The sequence below is a fragment of the Acomys minous genome (genome assembly GCF_964271855.1).
Source record: "Acomys minous genome assembly, chromosome: 2".
Lineage (NCBI taxonomy): Eukaryota > Metazoa > Chordata > Mammalia > Rodentia > Muridae > Acomys > Acomys minous.
In genome coordinates, this window is record NC_140484.1 from 122,230,254 (window position 1) to 122,253,661 (window position 23,408).

Here is a 23,408-nt window from a genome sequence, read left to right on the forward strand (position 1 = left end):
CCTAAATGTTTAAGCAGAGTCTTTCTATCACAGTCCAGTCTTGACTCAACATTAGATTCAAGCATGAGGCATGTTCTAGCCACTGGGGTTCCTCACTCAGTCTTAATAATGGACTATAGTATTTCACCAAGGAATGGCGATCACTGAGACCTAAAGTTAAAATGTTTCTTTAAGATTATCCATGGAGATGAGACGACTCGGGTGTTAGAGCACTTCCAGTGCAAGCCTGGGGACCCATGGAGTTCAGATCCCCAGCAGGCAATACATGCCAGGTGGGCATGGCGGCCCTGCTGTGACTCAGGCCTCAGAGGACAGAGATGAGGGATTCCTCAAAGTAAGGTGGCTGCCAGCAAGCAGAGCTCTGCTTGATGCATTGAGACAAATCTGTGGACAGTTTAAGACTGTAAGAAAAATAGGCCTCTAAAACAGTTAGCAAAGAATTAAAAGCTTTCTGTTAGCAGCCATGAGGGGAAGGTATTTTGGAAGACAAATCAACTCCAATCAAGCCTTGATTGCCTTGGCCAATAATCTGGTCTGCAAACGCATTAGAAATCCTGAGTCTCCTTAATGTTAATGCTATCCTCCTTAAAGGGATGTCTATGTAGTTTTTAAATGGCAAGTTTTCAAATTACTAAATCACCACTGAAAGAGGGAGGGAGGGAGGGAGAGAGAGAGAGAGAGAGAGATTTATTGGTTTTTACTGAAACCTGTTCTTTTACTTCTCCCTTCCCACCATGCTATATCATAATTTTCTATTCGGCATGGCATAACCTCCCAGACAGAGCCAAGGATACACCAGAACTTGAAAGTGACAGCATTTACAAAGATGGAGTTCATGCTTACTGGGGAGTCTGGAGCTTTGAAGTGTAGAGATATCTCCAAGAATAAAAGAATTTAAGGAGTAAGTCCACTTCTGTCTATCTGACAAAGTTATGAAATAAAAACATACAAAATTTATGTAATATATTTCTCTCAAATACCACTATATTCAAAGTTATAACAGCAGTTCCCTGTTGTGTGCAATTGATTTCAAGAGGAAACACTGACTTTCTATCTGCTGCTTTCAGCTTGGCTTTTCAAAATGACTGATTAAACAGTTTATATTAGGCCATCCTAAAACCTTAGTCTGAGATTCGGAAATGCTTCATCCCACTGCATATGTAACTATGGTAACCTAGGGCTAGGGCTATGGCTCCTGGATAAAGTGCCTGCTAAGCAAGAACGAAGACCTGAGTTCAGATCACGAGGAAGCACATAAAATGCTAAACATAATACTGTACATCTGTAAGCCAAGTGCTGGGGGGCCAGAGCATCCCCAGGGTTCACTGGCCAACCAGTGTAGCTGAAACACCCCCGTTCCAGGTTCAGTGAGAGACTGTCTCAAAAACTGATATGGAGAACAACAGAGAACAGCTGACATTCACTTCTGGCCTCCACATGTGCATGAGAGCACACGTATGTGTGCATAAACTACACTCAGATTAAGTAAAATGTAGTGGTTTTCCACAACCCCAAATCTAAGAAATATATGTCAGGTATTATAGCTCTTAGGAGTGAAATGATAATGGTGTATGTGTTGCTTTGTACTTTGCTTTTCATAAACTTTTCATAAATGTGAGCATTTTAATTCAAATTTTATTAGCAGATTCGTAACGAATACTTCCTAAACCTAAAATTATTTTTGCCAAACAAAAGTTAGCCAATTAATGCTACTATGACAAAACATTCTGTATAATATCCTCATTACTGTATAAGCTTATAATGTGTTTCCAGTGACTACAGAGTGCAGAGGCCACTGTGAACAGAATGGACACATGAGTGGCTACACTTAAAAACAGCACCACCACTCAAGAACAGAATTTGTAAACGCTTCTTCTCTACTTCATACTCCAAAATGGTCTGTGATTCAGAGAATGGCAAAGTATTTATGATGAGGTTAAAAAGAATATTAAAAAAAACTTTAAAATATTAATATGAGGTTAAGGCAAAGTCACCAGGAGAGCAGACTATCTTATCTATCTTAAACAGTACTCAAATAGCACCAGAAATGTTTTTCAAAAAATGGACAGCTGGTCTATTACACTTTATCAAATTCTGAAGCAATGAAATAGATTCCTTGTTTTATCACTATTAAAAAAAACTAATCTTCCAAAATCACAAACTCAACATAAATCATAAAGTTCTCGTGTTTAGCAAATGTGGTATAATGCCTTACTTTGCATGAAGTGTCAGGCTCACTGTATATGTGAACAGAAATAATCCCAACGTGACAGAGAAGATTCCTAACTCATCAAGGAACTTTATCACAGTTAAACAGTCACCTTTTTTTCCCAGCAGAATGAGCAATTATAACTTGATAACTTGTGTTTTCTGAAAATTTTACAATGTCATATATCAGAAATATAATTCAGAAAACATAAAAAGCAATTTAAATAAAAATGGAGAATAAGTGGAATTTTTCAAACTCTTAAAAAGATCAAGGGTTAAAGTACCAAATGTTTACCAAAACAATGAACAAATAATTTATCATATATGTGTACTATATAATACAAGTTTTTAAAAAATATACAGCATGACCCCTAACAAGGAACAGGTTACACTGGCATGTAGAGGATCTGGAGCGACATTCCCGATTCATGCCATGTGAAAGAATTATATTACGACGACTCTGGGCTCATTTTTTAATTTTTTTCTCATTTTAATAATTTATCATTTTAATAATTATTAAAACAATCATTTATATTTTCTATAGTGACATAAACATGTGCATATGTAGAAAATTAAAACAGTTCAAATGAATACAAGCTCACACTGTCCCCAGTGCTTATAGTCTACAGGGTAAGGATGAGAGAAGAAATAATGAGAGCAGAAATAAAGAGAACAAATTCCACCTTATACATTTCCATGCACTTTGAAACTTTGTCAAGTAGCAGGTGTCAATAATTTCAGTAATGCAATGGAAGCATTAAAAGAAAAGGGGATACGATGAAGACGACTAAGACAAAAAAATGACCCAAAGGGGAAGGTTAAATTTTTTTTCCAAGCTGAATTCAAATCAGCTTCAATAAACTAGAGAAGCCCCATGACTTAGAGTTTGTCACCTAGGCCTCTGCCCAAGGCTGGATGAAGGGACAAGGACACCACAATGATGACAACTGCACTAACTCCCTCTCTGCTGCACCCCAAAGAAACACTGACCCAAGCAGTGCCTGGGACCTGACAGATGTTACACGACCAGGTGCTCCCTAAGGATGGGCTCTCACGGGGCAAGTCTGTGATTGTAACAGGGAATAGGCAGCCTTGTTGAGAAAAATATCATGTGGCACAAACGAAAATCACTTTTGCTAAACAAAAATATATAAAGACAACACCAACTAATTTTAAAGTGCAATACATTCTAATGAAGTTTAAATACAAATGGCAGAGAAATAATTTGCCCCCTATAAGATGTAAGAATGAAGAAGAGTGAAAGAATTTTATTTGCTTATTTTATTCGTGAAAAGAAGCTGGTGAAAAAGCTAAACATTTTTTTTAATTATAGTGTGGTTGAAAAAAAAAAGGTTACCATCTTTGAAATCTAATGTTATAAAACACCTCAAAAGAATCGACACAAAATACTCTAAGCACAAAGCAAATTAAACATGAAACAAAAGCATGCAAAAGAGCACCCAGCACACACACATACATGCTCAGTGTGTTTGGACAGTCTTACTGCAACACTTGTAACTACAAACCACATTCTGCTCCAGCGCAGAGCCAGAGAGGTTTAAGGAGCTGGGGTGGTGAGGGTCAAGGACCTCAAGATCCTCCAAGCATGGGAAGGAGAACAGGTGTGCTAAAGCGGGTTCAACAGGACGAACGTGTTAGAAGTGGCGGTAAGAATTCCAACCCAAGGACAGAACTTCATGACAGACGGTAACACTTCCATGCCCCGATTCCATCTCCTGTGAACGCATTAATCAGAGTCTGGCCACAGGTTAGTGGACTTGGTATACATACTCTCTCCTGCTAACCCTGGTGATCTATTACTGTTTACTTCAGAGCAGTTCTGTGAAGTTCCGCTCTATAACCTCTGGCATATGTTGTGGCTAAGAGCTGTCTGCATGAGATAAAGAGTAGATGTTTTATGAACCGACTCTTGCTGGCTTTGACATATCTCCCTACGAGACACAAACCCACACTGACAGCACTAACCATTTCAGATCTAAAAGTTTGAAAAGATTCAAAAAGCCAAGAGGAGAAATTATTCTTCCTCTCCCCATGTACTAGGAATTAAGCCTAGGATGTTATACATGCTATGTAAGCACTCTACCACTGGGCTGTCTCCAGAGCACTTGTGGGTGTTTTCAACTTGAAAGGGGTCTAAATTGCCTAGGCTGCCTCTGAACTAACTCTCTAAGTAGCCCAAGTTGGCAATGAACTTGCAATCCAACTGCCTCATCCGACGAAGAAGCCTAAGACCTATCTAACTATAAAGTATAAAGGTACAGTATTCATACAATGATACAGAATTAACTATTTTTTCCTTACATCATGTGTAAGTCAATTATCCTTTTGTTATATACAACAACTTTCTAATAATTTTATTTCTTGTGCTTACATCAAAAGTGGCATATGACTGAGAAAGTTCACAAGATGAATTTAGAATACCTTGTCTTTCAGAAACATCATAGGATCATAGCATAAGGATTTAGGACCTAACTTACAGAGGCTTTCCCTGGCCAGGAAGGCCCAACAAATGAGCAAGAGGACCCACAAAAGACTGACTATGACCATAACAAAGTATACTCCAACCTACAATTTCATCACAACCTTTTTAAAAGCTCATTATTGATGTTTCCTAATAACTGTGGATAGCTGTAGGGGGCTTTAAAAAGCCAGCTCCTCACTTCCAGCACTGTAAACAAGGGAGAAGAACGGAGAATTTATCATCCTGTATTTCCATATGAAAGGCAAACAGAAAGGAATGATTCCCTTTGCACAAACATTCTAACTGAAAAACAAAAATCTCTGTTTTTCATTTCTAATGAATGTCTTGACAGGAATGACCATCAGTCACTGCTAACAAGACAGAGAAAGTCAGTTACAGATTATGTAACTCGGTGTGGAAGCAAAGAAGACCAACTGTAAAGTGTTTCTGAGGAGGGGGCGAACCCTCCCTCCTGGATTTAATCAAGCCCTTACATCTATTATTGACTTTCAGGAAACACACACAACAACGTCTACAAAAAATTTTTTAAAATAAAATAAAACAAAAAACAAAACCGGCAACAAATACCATAGGGATCAGCAAAATCAGACTGTGAGAAACTCTACAGTCTCATTTCTTCAATAAATAAATTTCTACTAAGCTTAACAGATGAAGGGAAGGGAAGCTAACCAATGAACGGGTATTTAAGATGGCTTTAACTACCTGGAATGCAGGCCTCTGTTTGGATTCTGATTTTAACAAACTATAAAGAGAAAGAGAAAGAAGCAGAAGTGTGAGCACTGATTCCATGGTGGTAATGCTACTGAACGGGGGTTCTGTGGCTTTATGGGGTGTTTTTTGGGTTTATGGGTGGTTTTTGTTTGGTTGGGGTTTTTAGTTGGTTTATTCTTTGGTGCTAAAGATTGAGCCCATGCCTCAAGCATGCCAAGCACACAGCTCTACCACTGACCAACACCCCTAGGAAGGAAAGAGCTTTACATGAGAAAATGACAGTGTTTATATACTTTTAAGAAAGGGAATCCTCATCATTTAATGGCATGGACTGTTTTGAGTGATACACATTGCTTCAAAATTACTGAGGGAATGTCCTAGGAAGGTGGTGGGGGACAGGGACAAAACAATGACAACAAGATGGTCGTGGTTAAAGCTGGATTCCTAGAGCTTTGGGATAATTATCCTCTCTATAGTTTATAAGTAAATATCCCATAATAAAAGTTAACTTGTTCAAACTATTCAAATTATAGGAAATAGCACCTAAAGTGTCAATTTATGAGAAAAGATTTAACATATTGACTTGTTTTGTTTTGTTTTGTTTTTTGTTTTTGTTTTTGGTTTTTCAAGACTGGGTTTCTCTGTGTAGCCTTAGCTGGCCTAGACTCACTTTGTAGTCCAGGCTGGCCTTGACCTCACAGCAATCCACCAGCCTCGGCCTCCCAAGTGCTAGGATTAAAGGCGTGCGCCACCACCGCCCAGCCACATACTGACATATTGGCTTTCAATGTAAGTTATCCCCGGTGTCTTGAGTAAAGCCAATTTTTGCTTACAGGTACTGCTTAATAGCTCTGGGATCCCAGACATGGAACTTGAAGCTACAGGCTTTAATGAGTAAAGTAATAAGCACAGGAAGTACAATAACTTCCCATGTATAACATGTGGGCAGCCAGACTGACCCAAGGCTTTCTCAAAGGCTCTCATGAAAGGACAGAGGGGCCTTGAGCTATATAGTCCAGGAATGGACTTGGCAAGTCTGGCCTAGGGCTAGAGTCAGAGCCTCACAGGGGTCTAGGGACAGCTTCTGGGGACCCCACTCTTTCTCCTGGGCTGTGGCTCTCAGTCCTCAAGCATCTGTGTCTAAAGTACTCCTTGTTCTCTTTGCCAACATTGTCGGATTTAGCTCTCCACTGATCCTGGCCATTTGCTCCCTGCATATAGTATATATGATGCAGTACTTCTTAATAAACTTGCTTGCCGTGAGTCAAGAGCTTATGCAAGCCTCCTGGTCCCAGCTATTCTGTTAATCTTTACTTCTCATCCCTGGTCCTCCCACTTATTATCTTACCATTTGGGACACAGAAACTTGGCAAGCAAGTTGTATAAAAAGACAATAAACAAAAACTTATCATATGATAAGCCATATCGATAGGGCTAAACAGCATTATATATATAAAACTTCCATTCTAAATTTCTATTTTAGGCAAATGCTTCCTAGGACCTTTCTAACATTCAACTAAAAATAATGAAACTTGTTATGGTGCCTTCAGACACACTCTGTATGTCATCTCTTTAAAAACATAGCATTCTTGTTTGAAAAGAAACAGCATATTAAAGTCATCTAGAAGTATGGAACCAGTTGTAGGCAGGCAAGGTTCAAAATACTCAGGAATCAGATAGGAGATTTCCTTGAGACCAGGAGTTACCAGCCTGGCCAATATAAGGAGAGACTGTTTCAAGGGAAAAAAAGAGAGAGAGAAATGTGAGAAGAAATGAAATGAGAGATAGACCACAATTGTTTTCCTTAAAGGAATTCTGTAAAAATGGCCTCCTTAATTGTGCCCATCAATCGTCCAAACCCCAGAGTTTAAGACCCAAGTGTTCCAATACTCTTTGCCAATACCTTTAAGAATTTTGTCTTTGTCTCTTTATTAAGAGGAAAACGTACTGTCTATTGTATGTGTCTATAGGTTTTGGCAATTGCAAGCAGTCATATCCAGCCATTGTTATCAGCAACAGTTCCCTCATGGCCCCAACCCCTTTACCATCTTTTGTAATCAGTCCTTGCCCATCTCCAGTCTCAAACACTGATCTTCTCCACATTAATAGTTCTTGTTTTGAAGAATGTCACATAAATTAACTCACAGGATATTTATCCTTGTACAGTTCACTGAGTTTTATGAATCTGTAACTGCATGGCTTTCAGTCAAGCTGGGAGTTTTCAGACATTATTTCTCTGAATATTTTTTGTTCAGCAGTCTTCATGCACACTTTCTGGGTTCATGTCATAGATGATAGACCTTTCCCTTTGCACTGCTTGTTGCGTTCAGTCCCTCCCTCTTTAGTGTTCAGATTATACAATTTCTATTCATCTCCCTTTGGACTCCCTTCTTGTCATCTCCATTCTCATACTGAATTCACATGCTTAGTTCTTAGTTACTTTAAAATTTCCTATGTGGCTCTTTTACTCTCTGAAAACTAGTCTTCCCAGTCATCTCAAAAGTGCTGCCTTGACTTCAGTGCACAATTCTAAACACTAAGGACCCTGTCTTATAATTCTAGCATGAAGCTCATCTCGTGGATAGCATGTGTCAATTGGTCTATTCTGTGCAACAATTTGTAATTTCCTTTGTGGAAATTATCAAACAAGGTTAGTGTGAATCCTAGAGACTGCACTTTTGCACTATTAGTCCTGTTGAAGGACATTAAGAACTGATTCGCTACTGCTTTGTTCTTAATGTTGTAGTTACAACTGCCATAGCCAACAACTCTATCAAGTTCAAAGGAAGTGCCACAGCTTACACTTACTGGCTATGATTTAATGCCAGTTCCTTCCCCGACTCTTTCAGTGCCTTACAATCTAGCTGCAAGTGCATCTGCTAAGGTCTACACTGATCCAGGACCAAGGGAGACTCTTCAGTGGCTCAACTCTTCACTATGGTGCTGGGCTAAGTTCCGCACATGCTCAGCTCAGGGAGGAGCCTAGTACTTCACAGATGGGCTTAAGCTATCTTTTTATGCTACCTCCTTTCTCTCCAGAATTTCTCCCTTATTTTGTCTCCAAGTCCCTGTCTTGATTCTCTTTCTACAAACATGGCATTTTGACTCCTCACACTGTCATATGCTTCCAGAAAGTTCATATCGCTCTTCGAAGTTTGAAGACAAGGAAGAAAGAAAAGAAAGATGGAACCAATCTTCTCCCGGTACCCTTTGAATTACATAAATCCTTTTTTTTTTCTAATCTTTCTTGTCAACCAAAAAATCTTATATTTCAAATGTTAGATTCCTGTACTGCCACTGGGACCGACCACCATTACAGGAGGATAAGCTCAAGATTAGTGTCCCCCAGGGATCCATGAAAAGAGAAAAACAAGACCCAAAATACCAAACAAAGGATCAGTAATTTCCCAGCCGGGCAACTCATGAGGGGCCATCCTTTCCAGTCCTCTGACCATGAACACAGAGGGGATTTCTCTTGCACACTTCACTTCTCTACCCATTGTGCAGAACAAGAATAGGAGCCACTCGGGAGTCCAAGCTGGGAGTTAAATGAGGGTGGGGCACAAACTCACCAGCATTTGGAGCCCTCCAGCTTTGATATCCCTCCTAATCCTTTCACTACTATTGAGTCTTCAGGGACTTCAAACACTGGCTTTCTGTATTCTGCCCAGGGATTTTAGTTGTAATCTTCAGGAGAGAGAAGCACTGCACTTGCTCTACCTTACATAATCAGAACCACACAAGTTCCCAAAATAAACCCTGACAATTATGGTTGATTGCTTCTTCTCAAGGGTGGCGAGTCAATGAATGGGGAGTCAACAGCTTCCTTAACAAGTACTCTAAGTAAAACTGGACAGCCATAAGCACTGGTGGTAGCAGCAGTAGTAGTAATAATATAAATAGCAATGATGATAATATTAGTAACAATGACCTTGAGCTTTTGCTCATACAACATCCAAAAATCAAACTCCAAATGGGTTATAGCCCTAAATGGAAAACAAACAAAACAAAGAATGCCGTAACCCTATAGTGGGTAAAAATGTCTTGAATACAGCATCAAAATAGCATGCATAAGAATGTAAGAAATCTAATCTTCATCAAATTTTAGAGCTCTTCTTTTATCAAAAATCAGTATTTAGAAATAGGAAAAATTCAAATTCCATGTTTACTTTTAATGTCTTATACTGAAATAAAAAATTTAAATCACCTCTTACAACTTATGAATGAGCCCAATGGGGAGAAATGAATAAAAGGTGATGTGCATGTCACAAAGCACATGCATGCCAAGCACACACATGCCAAACACTAAAATAAGCCCACACTCTTTAGCCACTGGGAGACAAAGAGCTAACCACAAAGACATAGCACTATAGACCCCACAAGAAACACCTGCAATACGGGGTGCAGCTGTGTATGCCTACACACTTGACTACATATAGTACAAGTGTCTTCCTGTGTAAAAATTACTCCGACCACCTACCAAATCTACTTTTCAGCATTAACCTGAGAGAACATAAAACACTGACACAGTGCCTGTAAAATGACTGCAGTATTCTTATTTACAATGGCTACAAACTGGGGGAAAAAATCCAACCGCCCACTGCATTTGCTACTTTTCTCATCTTTGTGACCAAATACCTGACTTAAGAAGGGGAATGGAACAACTTTCAGTACTAATGTGTAAGGCTATTTATATTGCAGGACATCAGAGAGCAGAGAGAAAGAGCTGGGACACTTATCTGCATTTCCATTTTGCCTTCTTTTATTAGTTCTAGGGCCTGAGCCCATGAAATATGGCCACCCCCTTCAGGGAGGGTTGTATGTCTCCTCAGTAAGTTCTCTTATGAATCGTGTCTCCACAGATAGTTACATGGTATATTTTTTAATAATTTATTTATTTTTATTTTATGTGCATCAGTGTTTTGCCTTCATGTATGTCTTTGTGAAGGTGTTAGATCTTGGAGTCACAGACAGTTGTGAGTTGCCATGTGGGTACTGGGAATTGAACCCAAGTCCTTTAGAAGAGCAGTCAGTGCTCTTAACTGCTGAGACATCTCTCCAGCTCCCTGCATGGTACATTTCTTATATGAGTCTAAATCCACTCAAGTTGCCAATGAAGATTAACCATCCCACTCATTAATATGTGACAGACAAAATATCCATGTAATGGAATGCTATACTATCACAACAAAAAAAGCTGATACAAATGATCACAAACACATTACAAGGTAGAACATCAAACACAAAGGGGCATATATAAAATTCTACCCATAGCTTCAGAAAAAGTAAGTCTACACATTATGGTACAAAAAATATATATATGGACTTTGTCTTGGCTTCAAAAACTCTTGGAGTTTTTTTTTTTCTTCTTCTTCTTCTTACTTAGGGTTTCTATTGCTGCAATAAAAACATCATGACAAAATGACAAGTTGGGGAGTAAAGGTTTTATTTGGCTTATACTTCCAGAACATAGTCCATCACTGGAGGAAGTCAGGACAGGAAATCAAGCAGGACTAGAACCTGGAGGCAGGAGTTGATGCACAGACCTTGGAGGGGTGCTGCTTACTGGCTTGCTCCCCATGGCTGGCTCAGCCTTCTTACAGAACCCAGGACTAACAGCCCAGAGATGGCACCACCCACAATGGGATGGGTCTTCCTCCATTGATCACTAATTGAGAAAATACCTTACAACTGGATCTCATGGACGCATTTCTCTCTGATCACCCTAGCTTGTGTCAAGTCGACACCCAAAACCAGCCAGTATGGTTCTTATAAGGAGGTTGTTCTTGATGCTGGTGCTGGTGCTAGTGTTGGTGGTGGTGTTGGCTGAATGAAGTAATGGTGGTGGTGATGATGACAGTGGTGATGCAGCTGCTGATGGTGGTGGTAGCTCATACAGTAGGGCATTCAAGGACAGGAGGAAGGCTCAAGACTGAGTTGTTCAGCCAATGCACAGGCAGTGACTTACACAGTCAGGCTTGTATAATGAATTCTCAGAACACTGAGATCGAGAGGAGCCTCAAAGTTGGTGACTACAATAATGTGTGGTGAGAGTGATGCCCACTTAGCCTACAGAGTAAGGCAAGGAGTCAGAACCCAGGCTTTATCCAGATCTTATCCTATAAGTAGCCTTAAAACTCTTATCATAAAATGGTCAGTGAATTTTACAAATCATTATAGAGGATATCTAAACCCAAGAGAAGTGTAGAAATCTCCAAATTGACAATCAAAAAGCAAGCATCTCCTATGACTGGTGACTGGCATATGAAATCAGTAGATTTCTGGAGCCTTTAGTGTGGACAATCTGGTACTAAGACTATGTCGACTGTGTCAGTGCTGTAATGTAATATCCCCATGTGGTAGGGAAAGAGAAAAAGAGTCAAAAAGCATGAGTGGTTCTGCAGCCTAGGGTAACAGTAGAAACTGAAAGCAACTGGGATTTGTAAAAATGACAGAAATTTTTCTAATGAGAATTTGGCGATGGTTCTACAACTCTCAACTGTACTAAAGGAGGGATGGGAAAAGGAGGTGGTTAGGAGAGAGATAACTGACATTAAGGATGCATTTAAAAGGCATATGGAAGCCGACTATTTATAAGCTTCATAGATGTTCTACATAAAAGTTTAATTGGAGTTAACCCAGAGGATCATGTTCTTCCCAGAAGCCATAGGTTGCCACAGCTGAAGCACAAGTTGCTGGTTAAGCATGGTCCCAGAATCTCCCAAAACAATACAGCGTATCGCCGCTGTTCTTGGATGCCCACCAGAATTTTAGGACAAGACCCTGCTGCTAAAGATACCACATAGTCATAGGAGATAGAGAACAAGGAAGCTTTTTCTGCGCTAGCTAGATTTCATAATACCAAAGTTGCTGTGTAGGCTTAAGGGTGGGGACAGATATCAAAAGTCTTAGCGAGCTGTGAACTCTATGAGCTATAACACTGGCTGGAATGGTACATGCCCACACATGCAAGAGTGGCATGGATATGGGAAAGTTAGCAACTACTTCCTGCTTGGATATATAACAAGGTCTATTGGAGGAAATGCATACCTGACACCATCAATCTGGCCAAGAGCCTATAGTTGGGCAGATCCTAAGCTCTAGAGTGAATCTACTACTATAATTTTACTTATTTGGCATCGAATCAAACTGTCTTCTAAATGTGTATCCCTAGACTGTACAACTTGCCTCATCAGAGACTTTTCTTTGTGTTATGGATAGTGATGAATGCAGAAACTCACAACTAACTGGTCAGAAGGTGGAGACTAAGTGTCTGTCTTAGGGTTTCCATTGCTGTGAGGAGACATTGAATGGAAACATTCCATTGGAGCTGGCTTACAGTTCAGAGGTTTAGTCCATTATCATCATGGGTGGAACACTGCTGTGTGCCAGCAGATGTGCTGCTGGTAAGATGCCTGAGAGGTCTACATTTTAATCCACATCCAGCAGCAAGAGAATGTCACACTGGGCCTAGCCTGAGCATCTGAGACCTCAAAGCCTGCCCCAGTTACCCACCCACTCCAACAAAGCCACACCTACTCCTGCAAGACCAGACCGCTCTGAGCCTGTGGGCCCATTTTCCTTCACACTAGCACATTCCACTCCCTGGGACCCATAGGATTAGAGCTATATTATAATGCAAAGAAGCATTCAGTCCAACCTCAAGTCCCCATAGTCTATAACGGTCTCAAACTTGGTCCAAAGGTCAAAGACTTGTCTGAGATTCATGCAATCTCTTATCTATAGCCCCTGTAAATTCAAAATGAAAAACCGGATGATATACATTACTGTTTCAAAAAGGGAGAAAAAGATACATACTGAGAAAATACTAGACCAAAGCAGGACCAAAAACCAACTGGGCAAACTACAAACTCTGCATCTCCATGTTTCATATCAAAGTGCTCCTCAGATCTCCAACTCCTTTCAGCTTTGTTGACTGCAGACACTTCTTTCTCTTGGGCTGATTCCACTCCCTGTTAACAGTTTTTCTCAGCAGGTATCCCATCACTCTGGCATCTCCAACCTCTTGTCTTATGGACTCCAAGGCAATTCAGGCTTCATAGCTTCACATGATGCCTCTGTAGGCCTCCATGCAGGGACACCCCGTCACATGCCTACCTCCAGTGGCTTCCCTTATTCATGGAGGGAGAATCTATAACCCTTGTCTTCTATCCTTGATTCTAAAGCCAGATCTATGATGCCAAAGCTGCCAAGTTCTCCTGCTTGCTAGGACTGGGATGTGGCCCCCTCATTCAATTACATCTTCACCAGATTTTTATTTTCAATGTTTTCCTTCACTGCCTAAGTCTGGCTGTCCTGAAACTCAATCTGTAGACCAGGCTGGCCTCCAACTCACAGACTGAGCCAGCCTCTACATTCCAAGTATAGCACTACCACACCCAGCCTCTGGCAGATTTTTTTTTTAACAAGGGCAAATAACAGCCACATTCTTTATCAAAATATCACAAGAACAGTCTCTAGGGCCACATACCAGAATTCTCCCCTGAAACCTCTTGAGCCAGGCTTCTACAGTTGAAATCACCCTCAGCACCACTGTGTTCCATGTTCCTACTGAGATGGCCCAGGAGGCCCTACTTAAAACATTCAACTGCTTTAAGAATAATTATATAGTTCTATCCCTTTGCCTGCAGCTTTCAAGATTTCCTTGTTTTTAATATTTGAGTAGTATTCCATTGTGTAAATCTATCTCAGCTTCTTTATGCATTCTTTGGTTGAGGGACATCTAGGTCGTTTCCAGATTCTGGCTACTATGAATAAAACTACCATGAACATAGTTGAGCAAATATCCTTGTGGTATGGTGGAGCATCTTTCAGGTATACGCCCAGGAGTGGTAAAGCTGGGTCTTGGGGTAGCACTATTCCCAGTTTTCTGAGAAAGTGCCAGATTTATTTCCAAAGTGGTTGTACAAATTTGCACTCCCACCAGCAATGGAGGAGTGCTCCCCTTTCCTACACATCCTCAGCAATATGTGGTGTCACTTGAGTTTTTTATCTTAGCCATTCTGATAGGTGTAAGATGGAATCTCAGATTCATTTGATTTGCATTTCCCTGATGACTAGGGATGGCTAACCCAGACCCAGAAAGATATGCATGGTATATACTCACTTAGAAGTGGATATTAGCCCAACTTAGATGTTCCCTGAGAGACTCCACCCAATGGAGGATCTGGACAGATACTAGGACTCGAAGCTGGACTCTGGGCTGAGTGCTGAGAGTGGTAAGGAAGAGTGGGGGGATAGAAGGTCATGGAGGGAACAGGAGCTCTACAGGGAGACAATCAAGGCCTGAGGAGCTGAACACAGGAGGACTTGCACAAATCGATGCACCAGCCATGAGTGATGCATGCAGAGAACCAAGACCCCTGTTCAGATATAACCGATGGTCTGCAAATCCTCCACATGGGGGTGAGGAGACTGCTACTGAACCTCTGACAAGCACTCAGGTGCCCACGATTTGGTCACTGCCTCTTGGCCACACAGCCTAGCAGGCACAGAGAGGAAAGGGATGCAGGTTATCCTGATGAGGCCTAATAAATAGGCTGTTGCCAGACAGTTGGGGTAGGAGAGCCTCCCCACCAGCAAAGGAGGTGTAGGAGAGGGGAATAGGCAGAAGAGGGATGATGGGAAGGAATGGGAAGAAAAGAGGGAGGGGAAAACAACAGGGATATAATATGAATAAACTATTATAAATAAAAATAATAATTATATAAACGCTGACTAGATGGCTCAGCAGGCTCAGTTCCATAAACCCATATAAACGTGAAAGGAAAGAACCAACTCCCCGAAGTTGATTTCTGTCATCCATATGCTCCATGTAAACATGTTCGCTGCAGCGTGCTACACCCAGGCACACACAACAATAAATCACACAAGGTTTTTAGAAAATCATATAAAGTACCAACCTCTGCTTTAATTTCATCTTAAGTTATAAAAAAAAAAGGAAAATGGTTCTTTAAATATATAAACTTAAAATATAATTATCTTTACTTAGTATGCTTTTCAACTTACAGATACAAATGAATGGAAGAACACAGGATTAAATCTTTCTTTAAGAATTATCAAGAGTTTCATTTTTAAGCCAATAACTATTTACTAAGATGAATAAAGTCCACCATTCACATAGACAAGGGCATTTGTAAAGGCTTACCTAGAAGGTGATATGCTTTTTTAGTTATATGATTAAGCCAAGGTGCTACTGTAGCTCTTACAAAGAGTTCATGACAGCTCACACACTGTAAGGAATAAATGCTTTGTATTTCTACTTCCGTTAAGCCACATATTTTCTATACACTGAAAAGTAATGATTCAGAATATATAAAATGGTTTACTGATTAATCTTAGATACTTTAGCAATAATACAATTGTTTAACATTCAAATGATATCTGTAGTGATTAAAAGCTCTTGCCTACAGGAATCATACTGAAGCAAGTAATATGGAGCAAAGGACGGGTTTTTAGAGACTGTGGTTCCAATACAAGTTCTCCTGTCTCCTACTTACTTGACCTCAGACAAAACACTAAAATTCACTATAACCAATAATAATTTCTCACATACAGACTTGCCATGGAACTTTTAAAAAAAAATGGCATAACACTCCTCTGCTCAAAATGTTTTTCATATATTTAATCTATAAGAGAGTATTCAAACCCCTTCAAGAATTTCCTTCATTGAATGACTCATTCCATTTTGAGAGCTCCTAAAATGCTCCCCCCAAAAGTGTATCTTACTAAGTTTAAGAACAGACAGCCAGAATGCTTAAGCACTTGGGCCTATGTTAATCTAGGTGAGTCATATGTAGTAACTTCCTGTAAGAAGGGAAGAGTGACTAGAAAAACAACATACTGCCCATTCAATAAAGTAAGGTCGCGTACAAAATCTGTACTCTCGCATTCAAATGACTGCTTATAAAGTCTTTCTACTTAACAGGTGTTAAAGTGCAAAAATGTATTACCCATCTGAAGAAGCATACACTAATTAATAAAATCTGAAATTCACGGTCATGCTTTGTAGGCAGATAGATTTTCCTCTATCAGTATAGCAGTACATCAATTTATTGTGGATATGAGGAATTAAGTTTTTCTTCATCGATAAAATATAGTAAAATCACAGAGTGATTTGCCAATCGCAATTAAATATTTAGGAATGTGCTGTTTTTAAATGATGCCATAGTTGTTCCTAATAAGCAAACATACCAGCCAATTCAAATTATAATCATACAGGTGTGCAATTCCAATTTCCTATCAGTCACTTCCATTGTTAAATACTGAGGTCACTCAATTACAAATTAAATGACAAAGAGTTTCATTCTAGGATAGAAAACACTGTCTTTGATCAGTAAGCATTTACCAGTGAAACAAATTACAGAACAACAAAATATTTGATTTATCTACAACCTAAATATGTCTTAGTGAGGAAGAAAATAAAGATAAAGACAGAATAGCCATCAGACTGCTAGTAACTTTTGAGGGGAAGTTTATTCCAGTTGATAGAATATTTTTAATTGACAAGGTAATTTAGAAACATCAAAACTTGGACCTACAACTCAACTGAGCTGACTCAGTAAGAAAAATCAAGCACGTACCTTCCTCTCTCTCTCTCTCTCTCTCTCTCTCTCTCTCTCTCTCTCTCTCTCTCTCTCTCTCTCTCTCTCTCTCTCCCAGTGACAAAAGACTAAATATTTTAAATTGTATCATATGAAATAAGTACCAGTTCTGTGTAACATAAAGAGGAAACACAGTTTGTCAGGATGGAGAGCAGTATGAGGCACTGCATTCAGATAGCAGTCTCCCCTGGTTCGAATGCTTCTTCTGAAGCATAAATGGCAAAGAATTTTTTCAATGAGATATATATGTACAAATTATTATTAAAGAGATGTCACCTTTTTTTTAAATAAAAAAAATTAGGAACCAGAGGTTAAAGGACTCAGCAATTCATTTTCTTTCTTTCTTTCTTTCTTTCTTTCTTTCTTTCTTTCTATTATTTAATTAATTTATTCAGATTGCAACTCAGTTGTTATCAATTCATTTTCAACCTAAGTTCTGGTTCCCATCAGTATTAGCAATGATGGATGAGCACACCAAGTAGTCAGTCAAATGTCTAGCAAGTATTTCTCTGTTAAACAAAGCATCAAAGAATATATTCCCCAACGTAAATACTGTACACACTAGAAACCATGAATTAACAAGTTATAGCTATATCAAGATTCTCATCTTACTTCTCCGTTTCTTAATGTTGTGATGGTTCCTCTTGCAACACCCATTCTAAACAGTGTTTCTGTGGCCTGTGAATAAATAAAAGTAGAAATAACTAAATGTATAATGTGTATACAACCGTCTATCTCACCCAAAACTGTAAAATGCCAACACTGTAACACACCCAGTATCTTCAAGAGAAACTTTAAGATACAAAAAGAGTAACAAGTTCTAAATTATCCCCAGAATGCGCTTTCCAGGCAAATTCAACTTGTGTATTCAATTCAGAAGTTGCTGGTTACTCTGTTATTTCCCAATTAATTCATTCAAACCTCTTGTTTGCTCTGCAATACAAGGGAGGGAGAAAGAATAGTAATTTTAAAATGTCAGCAATAACACCCCAGTCATTGATCTCTACAGGATAGCAAAAATTATAAAGCAACATTAAGAAAACAATATTATCTACAATGGCATTAAAAAGAATAAAATTTTTACCAAAAGCAAAAACTTTTTGCTTAATCATGGAGTTTTTAAAAAAAGCAATATGGCTAAAAGAAAATTCAAGACACAAATAAATACAGAGACACCTGGGTTTAGAAGACTTCATACTAAGGTGTTTATACAATCCAAAGTATTGTATTGGAAGTAAGCTTTATATTATAATTGAGTTGTATGGCTTCAGTGCCTCATATTAGAGTAGAAATATACATATAATGTATGTAGAGAATAGTCTTAAATTTGAATTCTATATCAATGTATCAAGGTTAATCTTATTTTGTATCAATATACAAAGTTCTATACCAGTGAATTAAAGATAACCTTTTTTGTTAGTAACAAGTAAGATCTTAGGTGGAGGAGTAGGTTTAATAATCTACTTTTTATCCTGTCATCCCTATATATTTCTATACCCTTCCTTCTTTCTTTTCAATCATATCTCCACAACCACAAACAAAAGCTAGAGGAAGAGAGACATCCTTGGCTTGAGTTCAACCTCATTTTCTCTCTGAATAAAACCAATCATAACTTATAAGCAACTCTCAATGAAAACAATCATCTGTAGCCCAAGAGAGCAAACATAAATCTACCTAACGCCCCCTTAGGGGAAATGGGACGTTGTTCTCTTAGGGATTCTTCTGGCTGATTTGGGGCAAATAATACCTTTGTAGAGGCTGAAATAAAATCAGGAAATCTGATTAATCAAGCCAGTAATACCATTTGTGGTCTAGTTTCCAAATGTTGAAAAATTCCAGACTTAATAGAAGTTCTGTGTGGGACATTCCTCTACCATTTAACTCCCTTGGTGCCTATGGGGGCAAGGCTGTGCGATGCTATCCATGAACTCCTTTAAAATATTTGACAAGGAAGGTAAGGAATGAGATGGACTTAGAGCTAGAAAGTCATACATAAGTGGAAGGGGGTGGGAGGCACAGTATTTATTTAATTTAACTTTTTATTGATTATTTTATTTTTATTTATTCTTTTATTTATTTTTATTCTTTTATTTTATTTAACTTTTTTAATTGATTCATTGTCAATTTTACACTATGAACTCCAATCCTGCTAATCTCCCTTTGTACTTGCCCTCCAACCTTCCAACCTCTATCACAAAAGTAAAAACAACCTCATTGTGGAAGCTGTGTCCCACAGTACACCCTTTTGTCCACACACTTTTACTTGAAAATGCTCATTGTAATGAGTCACTGGTATGGTTTGAGGCCTCTGGCTTCTGCTACACTATCAACACTGGATCCTCACCAGGACTCCTCTGATACCTTGTTTTTGCCCTATGTCATAAAGATCCTACAGCTTTGGATCTATAGGAACAGCCCCTCCATGTGCTCCCACACTACAAAGAGCAGGCCCAGTGTGTCGGGGAGAGCTGGTGGGCTCACCAGCTCAGCTACCACCCAGGACTAGATCTAGGGCTTTGAGTTGGTCACAACATTTTTAAAGATATAGATCTTGAGTTGTTAATGGTCAGGTAGGAGTGGGTAGCCAGAAAGGAAGGAGGAACAGTTTGGAGACTGAGCAAGGATGAATCTGCAGAAGGTGGGGTTGGCAGTATGCACAGCAATCTATGAAGATGCTAAAAGGAAAATATAAAACTAAGTTCTTTCCCTCTTCCTCCCCCAGGACTCTGCCTTACCCAATCCCCTTTGCTCCTCTTTCCTTTCTGAACTGAGACAGGATAATCTTGTGAGAATGACAAAAACACCAACTTTAAGACAGGGTGATGGTGCATAATGTATGCAATAGAAAAACAAGGAGGTGAAAGAGGTGGCCCGAAAAATAAAGTCCAGCAAAGGCTGGAAAACATGTGTTTCTGTTGGACTAACTCTAGAGTTACAACAATAAAAAGGTAGACACTTTAGATGTTGCCAAGGCAAAGCAAGTCTGCATATAGGGCATATGGGAAAATGACCCTCAGCTGGACCTCACTGCTAAAGGATAGCATGTAATTTATAAATAAGAATAATTTTCTGAAATTATTTAAATAAGGTCATAGTCCTTAGAGTCCCTAAGCACAAGCCAACACACTTGAAGCTGGGAGGCAGAGGAGCTGATGTGCAAATACAAACACAGAAAAAAAATTAAAAACTAAAGCATTTGAGATGGTTTGCTAAGTTTTGAAAACACAGCACAATCTCAATATAATTTGATAAGAGAGTCAGACCATTGTTCAGAAAGAAGTTATTCACATACTCCAGACATAAATTACACATCAATGAGCTCACTGATAGATTTTACTGAAGCACATAAAACGAGCTGAAAGATCTACTTGTAAAACTGTCGCCAATGACGCATGTGCTCTGGGTCTGCTCTAGGTGATGGGCATGCCACAGTGCGCCATACATCTTCCAGTTTCCGTTAAAACCAGATGACTCAGTAAGCTGACTGCATAAAGGAAGCATGGGAAGAGGGCTGAAGCCAGCAATCACTTGAGATAAAGCAAACAATGGTTTCTCAAAGCCAAACCAAATTACGTTTATGTCTCAACCCAAAGATAAAAACAGGAGCTATCTAGGGAGAGATGATCTGAAGACAACATTCCTTTTATTTACCTTGTCTTTTGCATCCAAATGAACTGACCTACAGCCTCTTCCCAAGAATGTTTTAAAGATGTCTCAATCTAACAGCATTCTGCCAGTTAGGTTCAGCTACCCTGGTTTCTATTGGAAAGCACTGGAGTGTGCAACTTTCTTCTGACCTCTACTAAAAAGTTTTAATTTACTTGTACCTAAGCAAGTGCTAACAAGCGTGGGAGGGGAAAGGTTAAGAAAGAAGACTGTCAGTACTTGTAACTATCTCACAACAAATTTTTTAAAAATGTCCCAGTCCTAGAGTTTTCATTCCACTCAAGATAATTAATACTAAAGAGTCATTTGACATATGTGAATGTGTGTGGGTGGATAGATACAAATTCCTGTTAAAAAGCTTTATCAAGAAATACTGTTATTTTAAAGAGCAATTTTACATACGAAACCCAGTCTCATACAACCTAGATGTAATAAACTCTAAGTTCAAGACTATGACTGTATGTGCCTGTGTATGCATGTGGGTGTGTCAAAAACATCTACAGTCCTGCATAGTGAAGAAACAGCAGTGGCAATCCCCGGGGATTTTCTTTATCCTTGATTTTCTAATGTTTCTCCACGTCTATAGGGTGGTCTCAATCTACCTATGGCTTGGAATATGCTCTCCAGAGAACAACTGAAATTGTAGATAGAACCATGCCATATATACAAACACAATTATGTGCATATATATATATATATGTATGTATTTTCCAGTTGTTTCTAATACTTCAGTTTTTATGCTATTTTCTGTAGAAGGAATGACTTGAAGAACTCCCTTCCCCACCATTATTAGATATTCTTAATAGGTCTCTCAAAACTGCAAAAGTAATAGATGTGAGACAGAGAAAAGAGGCTTATCTGTCCCTGTGCTGGGGTGCTGAGCAGATATTTAACACTGTTAAAGTTCTGTTCAAATCAAAATAAGTGTTAAGTTGTTTAAATTCTTACTATAATCATTCTTTTTGGTACTCATTTTCTTATAAAAATGCAAGCATGTTGTGAGATGCAACAATCTGATTTCCTAATTGTCAACTGTTGGACTCTCTGTTGCTACTCTAGCTGCCTCTGAACAAAAAGCCTGCCAGCTAAACAGCTCGCTGGACTTTCAGATGTCAGAACCATCCAGGCAGCTTTAGCGTTTGATTCACAGCTCAAGAAAAACATCCATTTAGAGAAGCTGATTGCTAGAGATAATAAGTGTTAAAACTCAAACTATTTAAAATAATTTGTGCTGGACTTTTTGTTGTCCCAAGCCTTGGTGAATTCGAGCGACTTTGAAGACAGCAGAGGGGACAGGTAAATCAAGAAAAACTGGGGTAGGAACAAGGGAAATGATGAAATTAGTAAGCTCAGCTCTTGGTTAAAAATCTATATAAAGCCAGAAAAAATTATAGGACTCAGTCACTAGAATAGTTCCAGAGAACATCAGGCCTTTAGGGCCAAGCGTTGCAGGCATTTCACACCCAAGACCTTTAGTGCAGGCCCGTTTGCAGGACTAAGGAATCTGAGGCCTGCAAGAAGATGTAACAGCAACCTTTCACAAGGGCTGAGAAGTCTCAACTTCTTAGTCCTACACAAGAGATGTAACACCAGAGGCTGGCAGCTGTTGCTGTTCCTGTACATGGTATGTACAAAGGATGATGATGTCAAAGGTGATGAGGATGCTGGTGATAGTAATGATGATGGAGGAGGAGAACAGGGGGAAAACGGACTGCAGGTTGAGCACTCCTAATCCAAAATGCTGAGAACCAGAAGTATTCGGATTTTTTTACTTTTTGAAATGAGAATGAAGGGTGTAACAAAGATTGTCCTTGAATTGTAATCTTTCCTTCATTTCCTGAGTACGGGACGGCAGGCATGCTGCCGCTGCCTTGGGTAAGGACTACTCCTGACCCATTAGCTTACTTTGGTGCTGCTGTAGAAAATCAAGCATACTGTCAAGTTGTTAATTTCTATAGGCGTGTCTGCCGGGTTTTTATTGGGCTTGCGGTGGCTATGTGATCAGTCTGAAGGGATAACAGTGACAAAACGGCTCAGAGGGTAAAAGTTCTCACCACTGAAGCCCGACAACATGAATTTGATTCCAGGAATCCACAGAAAGAGGAAAAAATTGGTTTCCCAATGTTGTATGGTAAATTCCACATGCATGTCATGGGACAAAAGCACCTCTGATATGTGCACGCATACATGTGCGTGCGCGCGCATGCGCACACACACACACACACACACATGTGCACGCATACACACACAGGGACACACACATGCACACATACACACACAGGGACAGACACGTGCACATACACACAGACACACAAACACATACACACGCACACACACACAGGGACACACACACACATGCACATCCACATGCGCATGCACGAGCACACACACACACATAGACACACACACAGGATGATAATGATAACAGCAAATTTTTAGGAGTTAATTTAAAGCATATGAATTTCCTGTTTAGATTTGGGTCCCATGCCCAAAACAACTTCATTTTGTGTCTGCAGATAATCTAAAACTCAAATCATCAACTCAAGCCGCAATGTTCAAAAATCACAGTCTACCACAATACCATGCAAAGATACAGTAATGTGATTCTTACATTCTGAGGAATGATGACAGGCAAGTACTATAAGTCATTACTTTCTATAATTAAACCACTCTGTCTCTGCCACAGTAGAAAACTT

At 39.3% G+C, this 23,408-nt stretch overlaps 1 protein-coding gene across 1 annotated transcript in view; it reads right to left on the reverse strand.

Moving 5' to 3' along the window:
- The window catches only part of TMEM135 (transmembrane protein 135), a 165,254-nt gene that overhangs the window by 78,916 nt on the left and 62,930 nt on the right, over nt 1-23,408 (reverse strand). Inside the window, exon 5 of the mRNA XM_084759687.1 lies at nt 17,659-17,724. Within this exon, the coding sequence (XP_084615813.1) occupies nt 17,659-17,724 (66 nt within the window). The remainder of the gene's footprint in view (nt 1-17,658; nt 17,725-23,408) is intronic.